Source organism: Oryctolagus cuniculus, chromosome 5 (assembly GCF_051225735.1).
Source record: "Oryctolagus cuniculus isolate XC-2025 breed Fujian yellow rabbit chromosome 5, ASM5122573v1, whole genome shotgun sequence".
Lineage (NCBI taxonomy): Eukaryota > Metazoa > Chordata > Mammalia > Lagomorpha > Leporidae > Oryctolagus > Oryctolagus cuniculus.
The window spans coordinates 5,896,029-5,922,769 of NC_142871.1; the positions used below are offsets into that span (position 1 = coordinate 5,896,029).

At 37.7% G+C, this 26,741-nt stretch overlaps 1 protein-coding gene across 5 annotated transcripts in view; it reads right to left on the reverse strand.

The window, feature by feature from the left end:
• Positions 1-26,741, reverse strand: part of PACRG (parkin coregulated) — a 577,440-nt gene that overhangs the window by 444,354 nt on the left and 106,345 nt on the right. For 4 of the 5 annotated variants that reach the window (XM_017345476.4, XM_002714988.6, XM_089332492.1 and 1 more), the window contains exon 2: positions 11,265-11,399. The exons of the other annotated variant lie outside the window; for it this stretch is intronic. In XM_017345476.4, the coding sequence (XP_017200965.1) occupies positions 11,265-11,399 (135 nt within the window). The remainder of the gene's footprint in view (positions 1-11,264; positions 11,400-26,741) is intronic. 5 annotated transcript variants of the gene reach the window in all.

Consider the following 26,741-nt stretch of genomic DNA (forward strand, 5'->3'; position numbering starts at 1 on the left):
TTTGGGAATTTTTATCTAGAAAGATTTTTTTACGTTGTCCTTTATTCAAGAATTCCATCTTGGAAGATCCATAGGGTTGTTGTTATAGATGAGATGTGTTAGATTAAGAGCAGAAATTGACTTTAAATAATTTTACCAACGCTTCGGGTCCGTTTTTATGTTTTTCCCAATATGAAGAAATGTGCTTCATATTCAGTAATCTGTTTTTTAAATACAGGTTACTATCCCGTTCAAAAACATGCTGATGACATGCTCACAATGACAGACTCATGAGGCTGGGGCACTGTACCACAGGAGTTACTGTAGGAAAGGCCACCTGCGTGTGGCCTTGCTAACACACAGCTACACAAGGAAATACTTTGGTGTGTATCTTTTTCACAGGCCTTAGTAATTACTGATGAAAAATTACATATTAGAAGATGGTAGTCTTAAAAATAATTTTAACTTATAAAGACTTGTTGTCTTATTTTATTTAAAGATTTATTTATTTATTTGAAAGTCAGAGTTACAGAGAGAGGAAGAGAGAGAGAGAGAGAGAGAGAGAGAGAAAGAAAGAAAGAAAGAAAGAAAGAAAGAAAGAAAGAAAGAAAGAAAGAAAGAAAGAGAGATCTTCCATCTACTGGCTGACTCCCCAGTGGTGGCAGCAGCCAGGGCTGAGCCAGGAGCTTCATCTGGGTCACCCACATGGGTGGAGGGGAAAATACTTAGGCCATCTTTCACTGCTTTTCACAGGCAATTAGCAGGGAGGTAGATTAGAAATGGTGCAGTCAGGACTTGAACTGGTACCTATATGGGATTCCAGTGTTGCAGGCAACTACTTTACTCACTACACCACAATGCCAGCCCAAAATTTGCTGTCTTAAAAGGACTTACTAAAAATATCTCAGGATAAATTTATCTTCTACATACATTTCATCATTTTCCAATTTTTTACAAGTATGTTTATTACTTTTAGACTAGGAAAAAAACCCTGAAAACTTAATAATTAAATATGTATATTTTTATAAACTATTTAATGACAAAAATGTTTTTTAAAGACCTTTTATATAATATGTCAAGCAAGCTCTTTTCTGCAGCAAAAAAACCCGCCCCTATGTCGGTTGTGTGAAAAGAAAGGTAGGACGGAAACTCTTCTGAAAGCATTAATAGTTTTTATTCCAGTGAGTGATGGAAGTGATCAATGATTTATTTATTCCTTCTGCTTTCTAGTAAAATAAACATACTTATATTTCACATTAAAACAAAACTTTTTATATGTGGTAGTAAGCATTAAAATTTATATTTCATTTATGAGTTCAACAGATTATCTGACCTGTACTAACTGTCACTTGGAACTTTCAAGGTCAGGATAAACTTTTTTGAATAAGATGAGCAAAAATTCCTCAAATATGGATCAATATGGAGCTAACTGTTCATTAACATATCCTACAGATTTTACCTTAAAGAAAAGGAAAAATTTCAGTACAACTGCAGAGGGTTGAAATTCTCTATGTAACTTAAAGGATCAAGTCTTAAGAGATACCTGAACTCATCTAAACAGAAACAATGATTTTAATTTTTAGTAATTATTCCTTTGATCTGATTCCACTTGTCATCTGTCAAAAAACTTGCGATCTTAATAGTGCTTCAATAAACAGCAGGGATATGGGGTAAGTGACAACACAGCAGGAACGACCCATTAAGATAGTAAGGAATAGAACTGGAGATTCACCACCCTGGCAGACACAGAAATTCACCAGAGGCTCATTTGTATCCCCAAACGGACCTTTCAGACAAGCACCAAGACAAATTTGTAGTATAAAGACTGGAGCAGTGAAACTTCCGAAGTTGCAACATTTGCTTCTGGGAAGGTGACCACAATCTCCTTTCTTCATGGGATAGTAAGTGACAATACGCTCTCCTAGCTCTGGCACCCTTAACACCATCACAACCTCTCCTACGGCTCAACAGTGGTGGTCGCCTAACTTACAAAGCAGGAGTGATTTGTTTTTCTTCTACTTGTCAGTCTACTGAGATCTGAAACTTACAACAGGGCTTGTTTCCCCTAGGGTCCCTGGTAATGTGAATTGTCTTTAGCCAGTGCCTAACAAATCACTGTCACAGAGCAGCAGTCGACCTTTCTTTTCAATCTATGCACTTTCCAGGAGTTATAAATCAGTTGACTTTCAAGCTCGATGAGATGGCATATGCCCTAGTTTGAAGAACAGATGGAGGCTTGGGGGAAAATTGTTTCTGCAGGCTTGCTACAAGCAGCTCTGCTCCATAAAAGTGAACCATTCGCACTAATTTCTCACATAAATTATATAGGCAGCAGGGAGCACCAGCCCATTCAGCAGAAAATCTTTCATCTAGCTTCCAGAGGTCAACTAACCAATTTGAATTAAAGTTATTTCTGATACACGGTTGTATTTTTATGCTGCATACTTTTTAAGATATAGCAATGTACACCAAATGAAAGAATGGGATTGTGTGTGCAGTTGCCCCCTCCAAAACACACAGAATAGTACATTAATTGTCAGAGAGGTCTTTTTTCTCGAGACTTTTAGAATAAGCACTGCCTATTAATTAATCACTGGGGAATTAATAATAGGAATGAGTGGAACAGCTCTCTTGTACAAAAACCAGGTGAACTATCACTTCTTTTGTAAAATCTGCCATACAAATTCTAATAAGACCTGTTACCCAATCTCAGGCTTTGGCAGTTATCAAAAGATACAGAAGCCCGGAACAATTCCGACAGAGCAGTCATTCTCCCTTAGATGAAACAAATTATTCAACTCTAATAAATTTGCTTACAAGATTTCAAAAGTCAACATAACCTTTACCTGAGGGGCACGAGACACAGCACTAATTTTTTTGCAAACTTAAGAAATGGAAACATTAAGAAATTTTAAGGTGCCAATGGACTAAATAATAAATCAAAATTACAGAATCCCATAACTGTACTGAAGACGAATAGATCAGGTATCATATCACAGTGTGACTTACTTTAAAATGTAATAATGTTTACAGGTAATGAGCTATCATGGTTTGGGGCTGATTTTAATTGTGAGAAAATTAGTGCACATTTTAATAATAATTATATTCAATAACTGTTTTTCCCACTAGGAAATTATCAGTTATGTCAATGAAAACAGTCACACTGACAGGGTTTTTTATAGTTCATGAATACCAATGCTGCTGAGAACTGAGAGGGGCTGAGAAAAAGGTGGGGATATCAGGGAGGAAATACTAAACGGATTCAATTCAACACGGAACCGACGGTGTTGTCCAAGCCACTGTCAGTGGGCATTTCAAAGACTGGTTGAAGTATTTAACGTATGCACAGCCTTCTCTTTGATTGATAATCAAGTTGGACATATACTGTAAGTCATTTAGAGAGAGAAATGAACTTGTCATTTTGGAAGTGAGCTTCAAGAACTGAGCGGTCTCTGGAGGAAGCATTGGTGGATAATCAGAGGAGCAGCCTCAGGACAGGGCTCAGCCCTCCTGAAACTGGCTTCCACGCTGCTGCTGCTGCTGCTGTTCATCGTTCCGTTTGCTACTGTGAGGTGGGTCTTGGGCAACCTTTTACCCAATGTTTATTCTTTAGACTGTTGCATGATCATCTCAAAATACAAATATTTTAATAACCAAGAAGCAAAAATCATTGAATTCCCATAATTGAAAAGGGTCACGGGGCAGTGGGTGTTTGGCCTGTTAAAGACACGCTTGGGATGCCCCAGAGTTCCTTATCAGAATGCCTGGGTTCAAGCTCTGGAGCCACTCCTGATTCTGGTTTCCTGCTTATGCAGACTCTGGGAGGCAGCAAGTGACGGTTCAAGCACTTGAGTCCTCGCACCCATACAGGAGACCCAGAACGAGTTCTGGGCTCCTAGCTTTGATTGGTCCAGTCCTGGCTGTTATGAGTACTTGGGAGTGAACCAGTGGATGGAAGACCTGTCTGTCTGTATGTCTCTCTGCCCTTTAAATAAGAGGTAAATGAAAATTTTTAAAAAATAATAATTTTAAAGGTCATAGAAATCATCTGGCACACTGTTGTCACAGATAAGGAAATGAAGCCCAGAGAGTGTGCGGCATGGTCATGAAGTCTAGTGTAGAGCAGTAAAACTTTTTTTTTTTTTTTAACTTTTATTTAATGAATATACGTTTCCAAAGTACGAATAATGGATTACTATGGCTTCCCCCCCATCCCGTCCCTCCCACCCACAACCCTCCCCTTTCCCACTCCCTCTCCCCTTCCATTCACATCAAGATTCATTTTCGATTATCTTAATATACAGAAGATCAGCTTAGTATACATTAAGTAAGGATTTCAACAGTTTGCTCCCACACAGAAACATAAAGTGAAAAATAATAGATGATTTTTTTTAATGATGATGAAATCAGATCAGACCTATTGTCATGTTTAATCCCAGTGAGAGTCAAGTTGGGAGTTGATAGTTTCTTTTCTTTTCTTTTCTTTCTTTTTTTTTTTTTTTTTTACAGAGGATCAGTTTAGTAGGCATTAAGTAAAGATTTCAACAGTTTGCACCCCCATAGAAACACAAAGTGAAATATATTATTTGAGTACTCGTTATAGCATTAAATCTCAATGCACAGCACATTAAGGACAGAGATCCTACATGAGGAGTAAGTGCACAGTGACTCCTGTTGTTGACTTTACCAATTGACACTCCTGTCTATGGCATCAGTAATCTCCCTATGCTCCAGTCATGAGTTTCCAAGGCTATGGAAGCCCTCTGAGTTCTCCGACTCTTATCTTGTTTAGACAAGGTCATAGTCAAAGTGGAGGTTCTCTCCTCCCTTCAGAGAAAGGTACCTCCTTCTTTGAAGACCTGTTCTTTCCACTGAGATCTCACTCACAGAGATCTTTTGCCAGAGTGTCTTGGCTTTCCATGCCTGAAATACTCTCATGGGCTTTTCAGCCAGATCTGAATGCCTTTAGGGCTGATTCTGAGGCCAGAGTGCTATTTAGGACATCTGCCATTCTATGAGTCTGCTGAGTATCTCACTTCCCATGTTGGATCACTCTCCCCTTTATTTATTCTATCGGTTAGTGTTAGCAGGTACTAGACTTGCTTATGTGCTCCCTTTGACTCTTAGTCCTTTCATTATGATCAATTGCGAACTGAAATTGATCACTTGGACTAGTGAGATGGCATTGGTACATGCCACCTTGATGGGATTAAATTGGAGTCCCCTGGTATGTTTCTAACTCTACCATTTGGGGCAAGTCTGCTTGAAGAGCAGTAAAACTTAAAAACAGCCGGCTCCAGCAACGCTTCACCTTCACTCAACAGACACCACTGAGCACCTGCTCTGCTCCAGACACCCTTCCAGGGCCAAGGACAAGGGAGCAAACCAGCCAGAGCCACAGACTCAGGTCCTTGCCTGAGAGGATTTCAGGACACGCCTATTCTCAGTAATTGTGATTTGGGGTACATTTTAGGTCCTGTTTTTCATTTGCTCTCATCTGTCTTATTTTTGCTAACATTGTGTGTTTTATAGTTCATGTAAGACTACTTAAATTTTGGAATAATGTGGGATATAAAATATATGCCAATGACATGTTCATATAAATGATCATTGATAAAAAGTATTAGAAAATTGTTTGTGGTTATCTGATGAAATTAATTTGAACTTACATCAGTTTTTTATAGAACAAAGTCTTATGACACAACCTTTCATCAGGAGGTAACTGTGTATTAATCAAATGACCTCAGGGTAATTATGCTTTTGTGGTGAAATTTTATGTGTCTCCAACAGGCCAGCGAGGAAGACACATTTCGAACATTGAGTAGAGGCTACCCAAGTCCATTCTCACGTACACCTGCTTATGCTTTATTAATTTATTTCAGAATAAGTGACTCCTATATTCTTAGGATTGTATCTATGAACTACATTGAATCTGATATCTTTGTGTTAATTATCACATTAACATGAAAAGAGTATCAGTTGTAAAAAAAATTTAAAAGTGACTCCTGAAAATCATTTACATTTAAAACAAAGGAAAAATAGGAATGCAGAAAATGAGAAAAATCTCGAAGATAAATGAATAGTTTATGATAGTATATAGTTATTTTTAAAAATCTGATGTGCCTACGATATTTTGCTCAACTGCCTCGAGGCCTCTATTGAAGTGATTATTTTAAATGACTTGCATTTACATACTATTCAAAACAGTGACTTGAAATCAGAATTCATACTAAACTGATGAATCTCACAGTGCCACCTATGATTCATATTTAAGTTCTTTATTAAGTGTGTAAGTGATAATTGTTATTTCAAGTTCACTCAGATGAACGCTACAAATGACTTCAGGTTTCTGCCCAACAGAGAACCAGAAGGAGCCCTGGTAAAATTATAGAGGGGAACATGGATTTCTCAAAGTGAGGACCAACAAGAGGAAAGGCAGGAGGAGGAAGGTGAAGAGAAAGAAGAGGAAGAGGAAGAGGAAGAGGAGAATGAAGAGGGAGAGGAGGAATTGAAGGAAGAAGAACAAAAGGAAGTAGAAGGAGGGGAGGAAGTAGAAGGTGAGAGGAAGCCTCCAGGTTGACTTAGAGACCCGGTGTGCAGGGGCTGCCAAGGATGCCCGGAGGTGAAGTAAGAGAACAGAGTTCACACTCTCCTCTGACTCATGTGTCACGATGTAGTTTTAGTGCAATTCAAAACTTCTTTGCATCTACATTTACATCTCTCGTCACTCTGTGTCCAGCAGAGTGTTCTGAATGTTTGGCAAGTTGATGCAACGTTTTTCCTCTCTACACAATTTCCACATGCAAACTTAGAGTGGGGCCCACCTCCTAACCCAGCTCAGTCTTATAAGCATGTGATTCATATTATAGGATTATGGGAAACTGAAGATGAGAACACAGTTTTAACATTTGCATTGCTCATGCCAGTGGTCTACTTGGGGACTTATCCAGACTGTGCAGCTCTTTTTCACTCCCATGCCTATAATGTGGCTCTTGAAGATACCCACAGGTGAATAAGCAGTTTCTTGAATGTTAGTGAAGTTCAGAAAAATGTAGAGGAAGAAGCAGATTAAAATGTTTAGTTTAAACAACTTTTATACCTTCTTATGGCTATAACCATTGATTGGCAAGAATTCTTCAGTCATGCTTGAAAAATGCAGATTAGGGGGCTGGCACCGTGGTGCAGTAGGTTAGGATGCCGGTTCTAGACCTGGCTACTTCTTGTCCAATCCAGCTCTCTGCTATGGCCTGGGAAAGCAGTAGAAGACGGCCCAAGTGCTTGGGCCCCTGCACTCACACAGGAGACCTGGAAGAAGCTCCTGGCTCCTGGCTTTGAATCACCTCAGCTCTGGCCATTGCAGCCATTTGGGGAGTAAACCAGTGGATGGAAAACCTCTCTCTCTCTCTCTCTCCCTCTCAGTGTATGTAACTCTACCTCTCAAATAAATAAATAAAATCTTTTAAAAAAAATAAGGAAAATGTGGATAAAAAATTTATTCCATTCCATGGTTTTCCTGGTAAATTTCATATTTTGGATCAAATTTACAGTGTTTACCTTTCTTTCTTTCTTTCTTTTTTTTCTTTTTCTTTTCTTTTTTTTTTTTTTTTTTGTTTTGTTTTTTTTTTGACAGGCAGAGTTAGACAGAGAGAGACAGAGAGAAAGGTCTTCCTTTGCCGGTGGTTCACCCCCCAAATGGTTGCTACAGCCGGCGCACTGCGCTGATCCGAAGCCAGGAGACACATGCTTACTCCTGGTCTCCTATGCGGGTGCAGGGCCCAAGCACTTGGGCCATCCTCCACTGCCTTCTTGGGCCACAGCAGAGAGCTGGTCTGGAAGAGGAGCAACTGGGACAGAATCCAATGCCCCAACCAGGACTAGAATCTGGGGTGCTAGAGCCGCAGGCGAAGATTAGCCAAGTGAGCCGCAGTGCCGCCAACAGTATTTATCTTTCACATATAACAAACTTCCCATCAATAAGTATACAGAAAATTTTACTGTAAGTACGGACATGTTACAGAATTTTTCTCATATTTACTGAGGAATTTCTGATAAATATACATAACTAAGATGAGAACATAGCTATAGGCTTTTATTTGGGTAGCAGATTCAAGCACTTATTTTTGACTGCCATTATTTTAATCTAGAGCTGTACAGTTTAATGTGGTTACCATGTGGCTATTTAAATTAAAATTAATTAAAACTAATTAAAATTCAGGTCCTCAGTCCCAGTAGACACATTTCAAATGCTTAACGGCCACATATGGCCAGTAGCACTGGATGAGACAGTGTCAACGGAGCACATTTTCACCATCGAAGTAAGTTGTATTGGACACTGCTGTGATCTTCGGAGATACCATAAGGAATATACTACACAGGACAGGGGACAGCGTTCAGTCTGCCTGGTTGCTTGGGCATCTGGAACAAATGGGCACTGAATTGTTTCATCAGTTCAGGCTGAGACTAAGAAAGCCAAACATTAAAAACATTTACCCATCTCTCCCTCTTCTATTTTTTGGCTTTTAGGTTTTGTGTAAGGCGATATCACAGAATGCCCTTGTTAGTTCAAGAATGCCTGGTGTTTCTAACATGGTGATGATCAGGTCAGCTCATCCAGAACACGTAGAAGGGAAATTTGGTAACTTGGGCAGGGAGTCCCACGCCAGAAACTTTAAAGACAGGAATGAGTGAATGAGCCCTGGATGCTGGAACAGACTTCGTCACAGCTGAAGGCTGTGAGTCCTAAGCATTTCAGAGGCAAAGGCCTCTTAAAAGCTGATAAAAGAAACAGACCTTCTTATCACCAGCATACTCGTTTCAGGCACTCACAGACCTCCTGGGGTCCTAAGGGAATCCCAGAGTGCTGAAGGAGACCCGTGCTCTCCTGGCGAAGCACTGCTGCTCGAGAGCCTTCAGAAAGAAGAGCTATGGCACTACTGGCATTCTGCCCCAGTGTACAGAGGGGTACAGTGCAGGGTTTTCATTTTTTTGTTTTTTGTTTTTTGTTTTTTCCTTTGCGGGGGGGGGGAAGGAAAGTAGTTCCTTTAATATTCCAGGCCCCTTCTTCAGGAATGTCATACTTATAAAGTCCTCTATCCCTACACAGCACCAGACTGTCCCCATAGTAAATGTACCAAGGAATAAACATGAATAGACTGAGAGAATGTTCAAAAGCCTATGTTTAATAATATCAATGCCTTATGTTTAGTTACAGTAGTAGAATTGAAAATAGCAGCAAAGCCCTAAACAGTAGAAGTCTACAGGTTCTGAAATAAATAAGATATGTCTCTAAAGTTATGCCATTATACTATCAATGACAGCAAGTAAATTGATTCCTCCTTATTATGACTTTTCTACTTGCTGAATCAGTACTATAATAAATAGTAGCTTAAAAATTAATACAACCCTGAAAAGAAAAGCAGTTTACATTCCTTTATATCCCTACCAACTGTTGGATTATCAAAGGTAAGGCAAAATGTTTTATCCCATATTCTTATTAATAATTTACTTTCAAGATAATTTTTTTCTAGTGTTCTGACACTTCTAAAAATTATTCCTCAAATTATTTGAACAGGTAAAAATAAATTGTATAAATTATTTTTACTAATACAATTTATATGTAGGCTATAATTACTTACAAAGCCAAAATACACTCATTCACTTTTTACAAAGAATTAAATATTCTTTTACACAACAGGAATCACGTCATTGAGAACTCCCAATGTGTTATCCTGAATGAATCAGTACATAGATAAGAAAACAAGAAAAGGGGAAATCTATGTAATTCATCATGCATCAGTACATAGATAAGCAAATGGAAAATCAATGTAAGTCATCAAATAGAAACGAAGGTCCAAATCACAGCAAAACTTTAAACTACGCCTTACATTAAGACCAAAGTATCTAAAATAGTTATAATTGCTATGTTCTCTTTTTTTTTTCATTGTAAGTATGTGTTCCTTTAACAAATTCACATTCAGATATGGATGATTAAATGCAAGATAATGTTACTCAACACTCCATCCCTCCTCTTAGAAAACTGAAGGTTTAATGATAAGGATACCACAAGGTTTCTCTTATAACTTAGAATAATCCTAAATTCAATAAATGAATAACAGATGATTGCTCAAGATTTAGAAATATTTGATAATAATGTGACAATATTTTCAAGACATACTAGATTTAATGCCAACAATTTTTTCAGTTTTTGCAGAGAAGTTCATTTCAATGCATACTTCTAAGCTATTTACTTGGACAAATTCTTCAATCTGATTATTTTACTTTTTAACATAAATGTATTTGTTCCTAATAATAAACAGTGCCTCCATCCACCTTCAGATAAGGCTACTGGACTTTTTAGTCAAAGGTGTCAATGCTTGATTTAACTGCTATTTGGCCAAAACCTTTTGTTTTCCTCAACCTGATGTGACTCTCATATGCAAGCGACCCGCTTTGCTCTACAGGCAGAGAAGCACTTCTAGCCGATAAATATCACCTAAAGCAAAGTGGCTGATAACAAAAATAATTAAATAGTAGAAGCCAGTTAGAGATCAGCATTCATTTTTCAAATTAAATGTAAAAGCCTCCTCCACTTAAGAGATTGGCAAGTTTTTACAAATAACATCAGTGGGCCTTTTAGAAAGAAACACGGCCACATTAGAATGGAGTCATTAGGCAATACATTTATTTTGAAGCCAATTAACCTTTTGTCAGAAGAATGTCGGTGCTGTAATGGCTTCGGCAGTGGAGGTCAGCCTCTAACAGGGCACGTATGACAGCCCCGGCGCGGGCTGACACAGGCTGGGAGAGAGGGGACTGGGGAGGAAGGCTCTGCCTTCTTTGTATTCTACTCTGCATTTCCAGGGAGCACACAATCTTGACCTATCCATTTAGGTAATTAAAGCTTCCATTTGGAAGTGTCCTGCAGGAAGGTGAAATTTGGGGGAGATAAATGGCTGTTGCTCTCCTTATCCAGCTGCCAGTTGCATCATTTGATGGACTGCCTGAAACAGGCTGGGCTGCTAGGTTCTCATAAAAATAGAGATGAATTGGGCAGCAGACAATTCTCCAAGGGAAGCACTCTGTCATTTCCCTCTTTGCAGGCTATAATTTAATTGTTAGTCAAGGTGGACGGCTGACACAGGGGGCTTTCTCTAAGAGCTTACCCACCAGCCTCCTTTTGCTAAGACATGACTCCAGTTTATTTACTTAGCAGCCAAGCTTGCTTGGCAGTGGGAGATGTCACTCCAGCAGGCACAGCTGGCTGTCACAGCTGTGCCCTCACTTACCTTCCAGGCTATTTTGTTTCCTTTCGAATCATGCTCAAGGGCAATTGGGAAGTCTCCTCGCTCATAAAATTTTCGAAATGCTGTAGGCTTGGTTGGTCTTTCTTTAAATGCCCCGGCAGTTGGAGGGCCTCTCACCTTAAAGGAATAAAAAAACAGGAATCAAGTTTTAAAGCATAGTTGTGGGAGGGAGAAGTTTTGTTTTGGGGGGTCTTTTTAAAATAGTTCACTTTGAATAAAAATGTTGGAAGATAAGATTGCTGGTAAGATAAAACAGCTATCTCTTGTAAATATAAAAATTGAGGGAAGAAAATTATTTTATGGTCACTATTAAGTTTCCAGTTTATTTCAAGCTACTTTAGAAAGCATTCCTAGAACTACTACCTTCTTTTTTTTTTTTAAAAAAAAAGATTTATTTATTTTATTTGAAAGAGTTACACAGAGAGAGGAGAGGCAGAGAGAGAAAGAGAGAGGTCTTCCATCCAATGGTTCACTCCGCAGTTGGCCACAATGGCCAGAGCTGTGCTGATCCAAAGCCAGGAGCCAGGAGCTTCTTCCAGGTCTCCCACGTGGGTGCAGGGGCCCAAGGACTTGGGCCATCCTCTACTGCTTTCCCAGGCCACAGCAGAGAACTGGATCGGAAGTGGAGCAGCTGGGTCTCGAACCGGCACCCATATGGGATGCTGGCACTTCAGGCCAAGGTTTAATCCAGTGCGCCACAGCGCCAGCCCCAACTACTACCTTCTTAGAAGGAAGGTGGTCCTGACTTGATGTTTAAGGAAAGAATTTTATTGGGGTATCTAGATTCAGTGTGTTAAAACTTTAAACATTTCCAGTAACTGTAAACTGTAATCTCAGGCACAGTATACTTTGTGGAATGCCAAAGTAGTACACTTACAATATTTCTTTTCAGACCTTGTATATATATGCACAAATGGTGGACTATGTTCTCATGAATATTAACAATGAAACTATAAAAACTGATAAAAATTAAGGAAAGAAAAAAAGTAGCTTACTATGTTTGTGTGTGTTAAGTTACATTTGGTAACACAAATCATGAGAAAGAAACATTAGCATAGATGAGAATCTTTGACTCTCAAAATGAAATTTTCATTAGAGTAATAGTTCCTAAAATTTTTTTCACACTTATATCTTTTCAATCTGTCTTATTTGTATCTGTACTAATTCAATAGGTTTCAAGATTCAAAATGACAAATGAAGACTTTAGAAAATTATAGCCAACTGTATTTTTCTTTACATATAGTCTAAGCATGATTTTTTTCCCTATTTGTATAAAAAAGTAGACATTTTATGTACCAGTTTAATGAAATCATTATTTTGATAATACCTAATATGGACAAGATAGGAAATAATTTAACAATATTTTAAGATCTTGCATATATCAGCTTTTAATATTTTTGTAAAAATTTTTACTTGTAGCAAATATTTTAAATTTATTTACCTAAAAATAAGATATATAATAAATGCATTAGATATGAGAAATATATTTAATGCATAAAGGTATGTATTCATAAGATATAAAAAGATACTTGGAATTGAGAAGGATATTAAGAGTTTTATTAAGAAGATTAAATGCTGAAGTGGAGTTGCAGAGTGAGGTAACACAAAGGCCTTCATTAGCATTTATAATTTACTACCGAGCACAAGATTCCCAGTATATGATTACAGAAGTAACCTGGTGATGCTGGCTGTCACCAGTGGGAAGGAAGCTCTCTTTGTTATTGAAGCTTTGAAATTTGTTGTGGTATTAGAATTATTAGCCACCATGTTCAGCCAAATTCATTCACTGTGAAATCAGCACCTGTATTTGATGACTTTGGTGCAGATCACAGCTGAAGGCTTACACAAGGGAGAACAGTTTCAACTGCACCCTCTTACGGAAACTGGGGAGCTACGACTCTTGGACTTTGCAGACTCATGGAGTGGGAAGTTCTGAATCACACTGATAAAGGATTTGCTGATTTTAATTTTGCCAAGAAGTTATTTAAAAGACAAAAGATTGCCATCTACCAGAATGGCAGCATTTTAATACTATCAAAAAATGATAGACTACAATCTAAAGCAAGAAGACTTGGCCATATATATTCAGTATGAAGGCACAAACACAAATTTATAGAAAGTTACAGCACAATATGTATATAATGGGTGCACACACACGTGTCTATGTTACTGTGGACTACTGATTACTGCTCGGCAGAAGCCTCATTTATTTGCTTATATAACTTTTTATTGTGATAATGGCAGATCCACACGCAGTTGTAAGAAATAACACACACTACGTACTGTTTATTCAGTTTCCCCAATGTCAATACCTTGGGAAGCCACGGGGATGCGTCACAAAAGGTTACTGACATTGACAAACTACAGAGCAGTGCTCCCCCCACAGAGACCCCTCACCTTCTCATACTTCTGCCCTGTGCCCACCAGCAACAATGAGCTGGTGTCAATTTCTCTAATATGGTTACTTCAACAATCATAAAACAGTGTAATCCTTTAGGATTGTCTTTTTTTTTTTTTTCATTCAGCATGAACCTCTGGAGATTCAGATAACTTGCTGTGTTTATCAATAGTTACTGCTTTTTAATGATGGAGAGTATGCAAGTAGCATGGTCGATTTATTTATTTACTTATTTTTAATAGAAAACTTTTATTTAATAAATATAAATTTCCAAAGTACAACTTTTGGATTATAGCCGTTCTTTCCCCCATAACCACTCTCCCACCCGCAAACCATTCCATCTCCTACTCCTTCTCCCATCCCATTCTTCATCACGATTCATTTTTAATTATATACAGAAAATCAACTCTATACTGAGTAAAGATTTCAAAAGTTTGCACCCACACAGACACAAAAAGTATAAAGTACTGCTTGAAGACTAGTTTTACCATTAATTCTTATAGTACAACACATTAAAGATGGAGATCCTACATGGGGAGTAAGTGCACAGTGACTCCTGTTGTTGACTTAACAATTGACACTCTTGTTTATGGCATCAGTAATCACCCGAGGCTCTTGTCATGAGCTGCCAAGGCTATGGAAGCCTCTTGAGTTTGCCAACTCCGACCTTATTTAGACAAGGTCATAGTCAAAGTGGGAGTTCTCTCCTCCCTTCAGAGAAAGGTACCTCCTTCTTTGATGGCCCGTTCTTTCCACTGGGATCTCACTCACAGATATTTTTCATTTAGGTCATTTTTTTGTCACAGTGTCTTGGCTTTCCATGCCTGAAATGCTCTCATGGGCTTTCTAGCCAGATCGAATGCCTTAAGGGTTGATTCTGAGGCCAGAAGCACAGCTGATTTAACCATTTACCACTAAAAGTCATCTGAAGGTCTTCTGTTTTTGACCGTTAAGAATAAAGCTATGACTGTTTTGTACACAACCTTTCTCAAGTTGAGGAAGTTTACATCTATCACTATTTTTTCTCAGAGTTTTTAACTATGAATACGTGCTCAAATTGTCAAATGTGTTTTCTGTATCAATTAAATACTCATGTAATTTTTTTCTTTAATCATTTATTGACATAGAGTTTTGGAGTTTTCTAATTAAAAATTTAGTTTCCCTTAACAGCTATAGAGCTGTTCAAATGATCTGTTTCCTGTTGGGTGACTTATGGTGCTTGTATTTTTAGAGGAATTGGCCTTAGCCTCTATTATTTTTATATATTAAAAAAGATTTAATATTTATTTGAAAGTCAGTAAGCGTGAGAGGGATACCCTCCATCCACTGGTTCTCTTCCCAAAAGGCCACAATGGCCTGAGCTTGGGCAGGCGGAAGCATGGAGTCAGGAGCTCCATCCAGGCTGTTTCCCCGGCACATTGGCAGGAGCTGGATTGGAAGCAGAGCATCTGGGACTAGAACTGGCTCTATCATATGCGATGCCGTTGTCACAGGCAGCGGCTTAAACTGCTGTGCCACAACTCCAGTCGTGGCCCTTGTCCTCTACACTGTAAAATTTATGAGTATAAAATTATTTATAATTTCCTTTTTGATGTCTGCAGGGTCTGTGATGATATTCACTCATGCATTCTGATGTTTGGTAATTTGTGTCAGCTTTTTTCCCTCTGCCAGTCTTCCTAGAAGGTAGCCAATTTTATTTATTTCTACAGAGGCCCATTCTTTGTCTCTATTATTTCTCTGTATTTAATTTCATCCACTTATGTTCTCATCATTTTTATTTTCTTTCTTCTGCTTGATTTTTGCTCTCCTTTTTCTGTTCACTTTATGGGAGCTTAGATTATTGATTTGAGACTTACCCTTCTTTCTAATGTCTGTATTTAGTACAATAAATTTCTCTCTCAGCTATGTTCTGTACGTTTGAAAGGTAGCACTTCATATTCACTCAGTACAATGTATTTGAAATTTCCCTTAAGATCTATGGATTATTTAGAAGTATCTGTATGATTTTTAAAAAATTTTGAGTTTGTTTTATTGTCAGGTTCATAATATATACTGGCAGGTGCTCCATGGCCACTTGAAACAAACATGTACTACGCTGGTGTTGGGTAGAGTGTTCTATATAAATTTATTTGATACTGTTCCTTGATGATGCTGTTATGCTATTCTACATCCTTGCAGATATTCTGACAGTTATTACAACAATTGTTGAGTGAGAGGTGTCGAAGTTTCTGCTTGTAATTGTGTGTTTGTTTATTTCCCCCTTCAGTTCCAACAGAGTTTGCACTTCATGTATTTGGCCACACTGTATCTTGGTTTATTTTATTTATTTAAAAGACAGAATTACAGAGAGAGATATAGACAGAGAGAGAGGTCTTCCATCCACTGGTTCACTCCCCAAATGGACACAATGGCCAGAGCTGAGTCAATCCAAAGCCAGGAGCCAGGAGCTTCTTCCAGGTCTTCCAGTGGGTGCAGGTACCTAAGGACTTGGGCCATCTTTCACTGCTTTCCCAGGAGCACTAGCAGGGAGCTGGATTAGAAGTGAAGCACCCGGGACTCGAACCAGCACCCATATGGGATGTCAATGCTGCAGGCTAGGGTTTTAACCCATTGCACCACAGTGCCGGCCCCTATTTTTATGCCTTTTTTATAGAGCAACCCTTGTTTTCAATATGGAAGTTCCCGTAATTGACCCCCCTTTTTTTATTTATTTGACAGGAAGAATTATAGACAGTGAGAGAGAGAGAGAGAGAGAGAGAGAGAGAAAGGTCTTCCTTCCATTGGTTCACTCCCCAAATGGCCTCCATGGCTGGTGCTTCATGGATCCAAAGCCAGAAGCCAGGTGCCTCCTCCTGGTCTCCCATGCGGGTGCAGGGGCCCAAGCACTTGGGCCATCCTCTACTTTCCCCACCCTGGGCCACAGCAGAGAGCTGGACCAGAAGAGGAGCCACCAGGACTAGAACCCAGCACCCATATAGGATGCCGGCACCACAGGTGGAGGATTAACCAAGTGAGCCACGGTGTCACCCCATAATTGACCCCTTTTTCACATTATACAATGTTCTTCTCTGGTTCTGGTAAAAAATTTTTCCCCTAGAGTTTACGTTATCTGATACATGATAACTGATATAAATTTTCCCATAGAGTTTATTTTATCTGATACATTTATTTGAAAAGGGAAAGTGACAGAGAGAGAGAGAAAAAGAGAAAGAGAGAGAGAGAAATATCTTCCATCCACTGATTCACTACCCAAATGGCCACAAAGGCCAGGGCTGTATCAGGCCTGAAGTGAGGAGCTTGGAACTCCATCAGGGTCTTGCACAAGGTGGTAGAGGCTCAAGTACTTAGGTCATCATATGCTGCTTTCCCAGGTGCATTAGCACATTAGCAGGGGGTTGGATAGGAAGTGGAGCAGTCAGGACTCATATCAGTACTCATAAGGGATGTTGGCATCACAGGCAGCAGCTTGACCCACTGTACCATAGTAAGAGGTCCTCCAACTTTCTCTTTTATTTTACTTTTTTTTTTTTTTTTTTTTTTGACAGGCAGAGTGGACAGTGAGAGAGAGAGAGACAGAGAGAAAGGTCTTCCTTTGCCGTTGGTTCACTCCCCAATGGCCGCCACGACCGGTGCACCGCGCTGATCTGAAGGCAGGAGCCAGGTACTTCTCCTGGTCTCCCATGGGGTGCAGGGCCCAAGGACTTGGGCCATCCTCCACTGCACTCCCGGGCCACAGCAGAGAGCTGGCCTGGAAGAGGGACAACCGGGACAGAATCCGGTGCCCCGACCGGGACTAGAACCTGGTGTGCCGGCGCCGCAAGGCGGAGGATTAGCCTACTGAGCCACAGTGCTGGCTATTTTACTTTACTTTTTAATTTTACTTTAAGGCAGAGTTACAGAGGTAGACTCTTCCATTCACTGGTTCATACCAGAAGTGGCCACAACCACCAGTACCAGGCCAGGCTGAAGCAAGCAGCCCTATCCATGTCTCCCACATAGCTGCAGGGGCCCAGAGTCTTGGGCCATCCTCCATTGCTTTTCCCAGGTGCATAAGCAGGGAGCTGGATTAAAAAGTGGAGAAGTCAGGGTTTGAATCGGTGCTTCTATGGGGTGTCAGTGTTGCACATGGTGGCCCTTCTGTCTACGCTACAATGCCAGCCTCTCAACTTTCTTTTGATTTGTACTTATTTCATATATCATTTTCCATTTCCATTTACTTTCAATTTGATTATATCATCACATTTGAACTGAGCTGTTTTGTAAACAGTTTATTATTGAGTCATAGTTTTTAATACACTCCACCAATCTAAGTCTTTTGATTAATATATTTAACCATTTGCGTTCAGTGTAATTATCAATGTATTAAAGTTTAAGTAGGCCATGCCATTTTTTTTTGTTTTGTTTGTTCTATTTTGCATCCTTTAGTTTCTTTTCCCTGCTTCCCTGTGTGTTACTTGAACATATTTAGAATTCCATTTTGCCTTATCTATTATGTTTTCAAATATATCTCACTATATAGCATTTTAGTCATTTGTCTAGGTATTGCATTTTCATATACACAGTGAACAATATCTACTAGTGTTGCTATTTTACCAGCTCAAATAAAATGCATAAACCTTATCTCTCTATATGCCTCATTACCCTCACCTATTTGTAATCATCTGAAGTATTTTCTTATGTACATCTAGAATTGTATCAGAAATCTCAGTAGTTTCAACTGTCAAATATAATTTAGAAAACGCAACGGGAAAAATAAAGTCCTTTGTATTTATCATTATTTCATTGTGTTCATTCTTCCTTTGTGGTATCACAAAGTTCTTACTTTAAAATTTTCTCTTTGTTAAGAAACTTCCATAGACATTCTTTTGGGGGTAGGTTTGTGAGGACAAATTCTCTTAGTTGTATTCATCTGAGAATTTCTGATTTCCTTTTCATGTCTGAAACTGTATTTTTGCTAGATACAGGATCTGGGATTCATGGTTCATTTCTTTAAGCCTTTGAAAAATACTATTCCAATTTCCTCTAGCCCCCATAACTTCTGATGAAAAAAAAATCCACCATTTTCTGTTATATATAAAGCATTACGTTTTTCTTAGGGTTTCAAGTTTTTTTTCTTTTCTTTAGTTTCTGAATGTTTAATTGTGATGTGCTTTGACATGCACTCCTTTAGGCTTTTCCTATTTGAACTTGGCTCAGCTTTCTGAATCCGTAGGTTGATGTCTCTTGCCAAATTTGGTACTTTTCCAGTCATGATTTCTTTGACTTTCCCAGGCATGATCTCTTCTCTTCTCCTTGTGGACTCCAATGGCACCAATAGTAGCCATTTTGTTTTAGTTCCAGTTTGTTTAGTGTCTGAGATTATTCATATATATTTGTTTATTTTCTCTGATGTAATTTCTACAGTTCCATCTTCAACTATGTGAATTTTTTCCATTTGCACCCTCCATTCTGCTACTGAGTCCAAATGTTCACTTTTTAAATTTAATATTAGTAATTGTACTTTTCATTTATAAAATTCCCACCTGGTTCTTCTTTATGTCTTTTATTTATTTTCTGAGACTCCATATTTTCACTGTTTTGAACATATTGAAGTATTTTTGGCAAAGGCTATATTAAAATTGTTTTAAATACATCTAACATTTCTGTCATCTCAGTATTGCCATCTATTGTGTTTTTCTTTTTTTAATTCGTTCATGTTGAGATCTTCCTAATTCTTGGTGTGATTTACTGATTTTATATTGAAACCTGGAAATCTGGTGTTTTATGAGACTCTGGGTCTTCCACCTTATGATTTGGCTTCTGCATTCTGACATCCCTCTGTCAGGGATGTGGTGAAGGGTGCCATCTCATGACTGTCAAATTAGGGTAGGAATCTCAGTGCCTTATGTGGCCTTTACTGACCCCAAAGAAGGGAACACTTCATTAACACTGGGGCTACGGGTGGTGGTTCCAGTATCTTCCAGTCGCCCACCTCCATTATCCTGGCTGGGAGGGGCAGGAGTGCCTCCTTACTGCTCTCCAGATTGTCTACAGTGACAACACGATGGGTGGCTTCATTTCCTCCGGACAGTGATGACATTCCTTACTCCCCACTAGCCACGCTCTGGCACCACTCCAATGAGAAGGGAGACGAGTCTCCGTTTACTGCTAGGTGGAGGGGACGTTCAAGTTCCCCAATTGGCCTCCATTAGTAACGCAAGTACTGGGGGCCTTTGAACTGTTCCCATGGGGTGCCTCCTACCAGTATTCAGATGCTTTGCTTACTTATCATCTGCTAATCACCCCCTTTCAAATTTTTCTAGAAGTCAAATCATTATTTTTGCTGTAAGTCTCCAAATATGTAACTGACCTAAAAATCTATCTGAGATTATTATCTTTCCCCATTTTCTCTGTTATTTCTCTTAAAATCAATTTCTCTTTTTCTGTGTTATGTGGAATACAATACAATCTTTCTGATTCTGAACTGCAAATTCTAACTATTAAACTTTTTAGGAAATGAACATATGCTACTCTAAGAAAACCTGGAAGGTATTTTATAAATTGGTATAGATAACTTACACTTCTTTCTTGCCACAAATGTTCATGTACTCCTTATGGAAATTATTTCATAACTACAATTATATGTACAATCTTTATTTATAAAAATATTTTACAAAATAATCCACACTAACGTATAATTCTTCAATAATGAGGATATATTTTTCTTGAATATTTGTTAATACTGTCTGGCTACTTTTGTTGTTTACTTATTTTTGAATTTTTAAAAATTTTGTCAATTCTAAATAAACTCTGTCATCTCAAAAGTTGTAATTTGTAAAACCCATTAGAATGTTTTCAATCTGATCTCTTAGTGCAGCAGTGGGATCACCAAATTTTATGCAGACTGTCCACAGATCCCATTTTTGATCTTTAGTACACATATAACCTCACGTAAGCCTCATAGAACAACATAACATCCTTAAAAAGCTACACATAATTCGTTCTAAATAATTCTAAAAATCTGCTCATAAAAAGTCAAGTGAATATAATTAACTCTAGAAAGGTAATAAGCATAATGTTATTGGAAACAACACAGATGGTTGTAACTTGACTAAACAACATTTGAAACAAGCAAAATATTGCTAAGAATCTTTTAGTAAGTTCCATATTTGTGGAAAAGGAAGCACTGTAAATTTTATTTCATGTCTTAAGAACTTTACCCCGATTTATTATAAATAACATAAAGCAAAAAAGGAACCATAAATCAAACCAGATTTGTGGGGAAAATGCAATTAAGATTTGCTTGAATGGTGGGGGCAATCTGTAAACCAATTAGGAAGAATAGATGTTGCAGTAGAATGCTTTTAATAAAAGCTAATGCACTTGGGAACCAAGATATTGAATGCAGTTTGAAATGACTACAGATGACAGAGTACTTTCTATGCCTACATTTATTGAATGTACTGTAATGGATTTAGGACTCGGATCACAGTGTCTGTCATATGGTCACAAAACTAATAATAGTAAGTAGGAAGAAATTTAAGGCTCTCTGAAATTCTTCATCTTACAGTTTGAAATTTTCTTTTTATTCTATTTATTCTTTTGCAGAAGCAGAGCTTTTAAAAAATTAAAATTTTCACTTCAACTGGAAAATCTATATTATGTCATTCTAATTGATCAACTTATTAACACTCTGCAATGATAAAATGAAAAAATATGAAATTCTTGTTTTTGTCAACTTCACCCTAAAACTTTGATTCATGAAAACACTGCTATTAAGCAGGTCATAGGCGAGACTTGCACTGTGTCTGAGTTACTTGGGCACTGGGCTGTTAGTCTTAGGACTGGTGCAATTACTGCCATCTGTCCAGTAACTCGGTGTGCAACTCATTTGTCAGTTGTAGTTGTTTTAATATATCAGAAATTTTATAACGCCTAAGGAGACCAAATGACCAGAAAAATGCTTACAAAATTGTTTAGTAAGCAAACCGTATTGTAATAGAAGATGAGGCACATCAACTTTATAAAAATGAGTTCATATTACTAGGGAAAGTTATCGCAAGAAGCTTAAATAAATCACCAATTAAAACGTAACAATACACTCTGATAGCAATGTCCAGAAATGAGCCTTATTTATTAGATATGTATTTCAATAAATATTCAACACATTTATAAAAAGATATACTATAAAGTCTTTAAAAATCAAGCACTACAGGTAAGAGTGGGTGGCAAGGAAACTTCAAACTATGTGGGTCACCTATTTTAGGAAGATTATTCTTCCAAGATCTAATAGGATGACCTGCAGTCAGGACAATACAGATTCCCAATGAGCAGTCTGGACTTGTTTGGAGTGGTCCATGCCTGAGATAGCAAAGACCTTAAATCAAGATCTCAAGAATAATCACAAAACCCCCAATCTTATGTTCATTGTTTTACTAACTTTATTATACCAATTTTCAACAAAGCCATATGAAATGATTTTCAGGAAACCACAGAGCTTGAATAACATTCCAGAAATCATAAAGTTAGCAAATAGTAGAAAAGAGATTTGAACCCAATCCCTTTGTTTTTATAGGACATGCCCTCAATTACTGTCCTAGATGAATGGTTTCAGGCAAAAATATAAAAGAAGATGGTCTAGGACAGGTGACTGGTTGAATAAGGAGAGCTGAGACTTAGATTTCAAGACTAGAAAGTTTTAAATAGTCTTCTTGTTTAAATTGTATAATAAGCAGTGAGAAAATATTTGGAGGGAAAATCTTGTTAAATTATTTATAATTCTATAACCTAATGATAATTTGTGCATTTCCTTCTAAACTTCCAAAAATATACATATAGCAAATACTTTATTTTTGCATATCTTAAAAACATTTATTTTATTTTATTGAAAGGCAGAGACACAGAGAGAGAAAGAGACAAACAGACAGATTGACAGACATAAAGAGATCTCCTATCTACTGGTTCACTCCCTAAATGCCCACAATAGCTGGGACTGAGCAAAGCCAAAGTCAGGAGCTGGGAATTCAATCCAGTCTCACATGTGGATGGTAGGCACCCTACCACTTGAGTCATCATTGGCTGCGTCCAGGGTATACATCAACAGGAAGCTGGAATTGGGAGCTGGGACTGGAACTCAGGCACCCTGAAAAGGGACGTGGGCATCCCCAGTGGCATCTTCCACCCCGAATGCTCATCTTGCACTTTGACATTTTTGTCCTTCCCACGTAGTGTACTACTTAATTCAGTGTAATACATTTTGATATTACTATTAGTATCAAAATTTCATCCCGTGGCTAATATTTGTAATTGTAGTTGGACTTTATGTTATTTCCAATTTTTCCTGTTGATATTATTATAAATGTTTCAGTCATATGGCATTTTCCATATTTTATATGAATTTCACATGGAGTCCCCAATATGAGATAAGGCAAATTTTATGTATATTTCATAATTTTTGATAATTATTTGCAATTTCAAAAGAAGAGTAGGCGTTCCTATTATTCAATTTATATTAGTAGGATTAACAAAGGAGGATATACAACTCATTTTAGTACAAATGCTATACACATACATTTGTGAATACTTTTTCATGTATTTTGCACATCAAAGCCAATTTATATGAGCTCTTTATATTGAAAAATATTAAGAACTGAAAATATCTTCCTAACATTTTTGTTTTCCATTTTATTCACTCGGCATCTGAAGGCTTTAATTATTCTGCAGGGCACTTGCTTCCTTTGGCTCCAGCCCTGCCTCCTTTAGATCATCCCTCTGGGTGTTACACACTGGATATTTTAACAGACAGAATCATAACTTTCATCTGATGTAAATCCATGAATGAGTTCCCATTAACAGGTGACACAAAGACATCTGCAAGCTACCGTTAACCTCTCTAGTCCTTCCCTCCTCTCTAATTATCTTCAAGACTCAGCACAAACCTCACCTATTCCAAGAAACCTTTCCGAAGGAACCACATTCCTGCCAGTGGGATCAGTAACGGGAGCGGACCATCAGACAGCTGGACACTCAGTGCAGAGATTAGTAGGAAAGGCTAGTCTATTAATCTGTTTTTTATTATGACAACAAAATACCCAGACAATGGACTTATGAAGGAAAGACAGGCTTATTTGGCTCATAGTTCTGGAGGTTCAAGTCCAATACTGGGGGCTAATAGGTTTAGTTGCCCGTGAGAGTGGCAGATGGCAGTGGTGGAGAAAGAATCACACAGCAAAGCAGAAGACAGAGAAAGAAGATGAGCCAAACTACAGATTTTTATGACAATGCTCTCAAAAGAATTACCTTTTGAGGGCATATCGCAATAACCTAAGTATTTCACTGGGCACACCTGCTAAACACCATCATCAGATGAAGGTTCTGTCATTTTTGTACCATTCACTTATAACTTTGGGGTTTAAAGTCCTGTATGAGCTTGGAAGCCAAATCATGTTCAAACCATAGACTCCGGGCTATTACTAAAGTTTGGCTGTGATCAAGTGGAAGATTCAATCTATGGAAATCAGAAACATTGTCCAAAAGGAGAGTATATAATGAGAGAAAAGACTGAGAATGCAAGATATTATTTGGATATTTAACAATAAATGGATTCTACAGAATAGGAAGAAGAGTCAGAGTGGTAGCAAGAAATGGGGAAGAGATGTATTATACATGTCAATGAAATAGAAAAACAAATTTTTTTAATCATAGAAGGAAATCAATTAAGAAGATGGCTGAAAATTTAAAAGCAATAATGGCATGATGGAATGCAAGCCAGAATTCAGTGTGCTGAAGGAGGAATGGAGAATAGGAAGGTAGAATCAGAGTTATTCTGTTCCACAGATGACACCCACTCTATGGAATGTCCAGATCTAGTAAAGTGTGATGGTTGAAGTAAGGCAAAGTTAGTGGGGATTGGAAATGCGGAAAGAGAAGACAATCAATGGACTATAACAATGGAATTGGTAAATTTTAAAATTACTCATAAAACTTGAAAGTATTTTGGCAAAGAAATATATATAACTGTACACTTATCTAAAATGGCCATGGCGTGAGGAGTGTGGAGTTGTGGCATACTTGGTAAAGCTGCCGCCTGCAAGGGCAGCATTCCAAATGGGCACCGGTGCATGGCCTGGCCGCTCCATTTCTGATGCAGCTCCCTGCTAACGATCTGTGCAAAATAATGAAGGATGGCCCAAGTGCATGTGAGAGACCCAGATGAAGTTCCTGGCTCCTGGATTCAGCCTGTCTCAGCCCTGACTGTTGTGGCCAGCTGGGGAGTGAACCAGCATATGAAAGGTTTCTCTCTGTAACTCTGATTTTCAAATAAATAAATAAATCTTTACTAAAAAAATGGTCATAGGAACATGTGAAGTACAGTAAAAGCTTTTTAGTGTTTGTTAGAAACTCATAAATCTGAATTTGAAGACCTAAGTATAAGCAAATACAACTGAAAAAAAGTAAAGATTTTAGCTATAAATGGATTTTACCTAATTCACTCATTGAATAAAATATTGAATACATAATATTAACAAGGCACTAGGTTTAATATTGTTGGAGCCAGAAAAATCAAAGAAATTGTTTGCAAAATATATATGATTCAGAGGAAAAAAGATAAGAACATTCCCTGAATTTATAAAATAAGAATGTGATAAGTGCCTCAAAAACACATAAAATTTTGCACACTCAGAAGATAACCCTCTTGGGTTGTACCTTTTCACAAGGAAATATTACTTAGCCTTTTCAAAGGACCTACACTTTTTAGTAGATCCAGACACGGATAAAACGTTATAATTTTATGAAAATCTGAGCTATGTATAATTTTAATTAGAAATAATTATTAAAGAATTATGTTTACTATTTCCAAGATTTATATATTTACAAACTCTTAAGTTGTAAATGTTGAGATCAGCATTTATTTGTCAAAATGTTAGTATAGTTCTTAGATTTAGATAGTTATCAATTAAAATCACAACTTTATAACCAGAAGTCCATTATTGATGAGAAAATTCATTTTTTTTTCCCGTGTGAAGTTTTTCACAGTAAACTCTACACTCCCTGTTTTGAAATTCGTTTGTACAAATGGGAAACCTTGTTTGAAAATTTAAGGCTTGTCTGATAACTAAACAAAATGATTTAGTTAAAAGTGCTAACAAAAACAAGTTTAAATATGGCTAGCATAAATATAAGCTAAAGTTAATATTGTGCACATTATGATTATTAACTTTAAATTAGAATTGTCATATCATGATTAAAGAACAATTAAGTTACAATACAATTCTTCAGATAGGTAGAATTAAAACAATAAAGTAATACACAGAAAAATGACAACTATTTCAAAAATAGATCTTTGTAAAAAATAAGAATGGGAATAGGAGAGGGAGGAGGAAAAAACATAGGAGCATGACTGGGAGAGAAGGTTGGGTGGGAAGAATCACTGTGTTTCTAAATTAGAATATATGAAATGCATGACGTTTGTAGACCTTAAAAGCTTTCTAGATTAATTAATTACAATAATGCATTCTACACTGTATATCCTGAAAGAGAAGAGGTGACAGACTCCAAAGTAGGAGAACAGATGCTAATAGCCTGTTTTGATCAGTTTACACTGTAAATGTGTTGAAATATTACACGGTACCCCATAAAAATGTAAAGTATGACATCACTAAACTTTTTTTCCAAGAAAAAATTAAAGAGAGACAGTAACTTAGAAGGCTTTGGCAGTGGGGAACATCTCGATGAACCAAAATCCAACAGGGCCACGGAGACGGCCTCTCAGTTCACATTTCAGGGCTTACTGTTCTCAGCTCTGGCACTTGCTGACTGTTGCCTTCGCATGTATACCAGACTTCTCTCAGGCTAGGCTCCAATACATACACCAGGTGTAGTCCATCTGGTTTAAAAATGCTTCTGTGATAAATATATGCCTTAAGGAAGTCCCAAAGGTATCTGAGTAATTTATAGTTATGTCATTTTAAACTTATAATTAAACTGGAACATACTTGGAACTAAGATTTTAGTTCAAAATGTTGCCTGTTGTCCTGAAAGCATTGCCTTTTAATTATTTTTGCTTAAAATAACAGACAGCA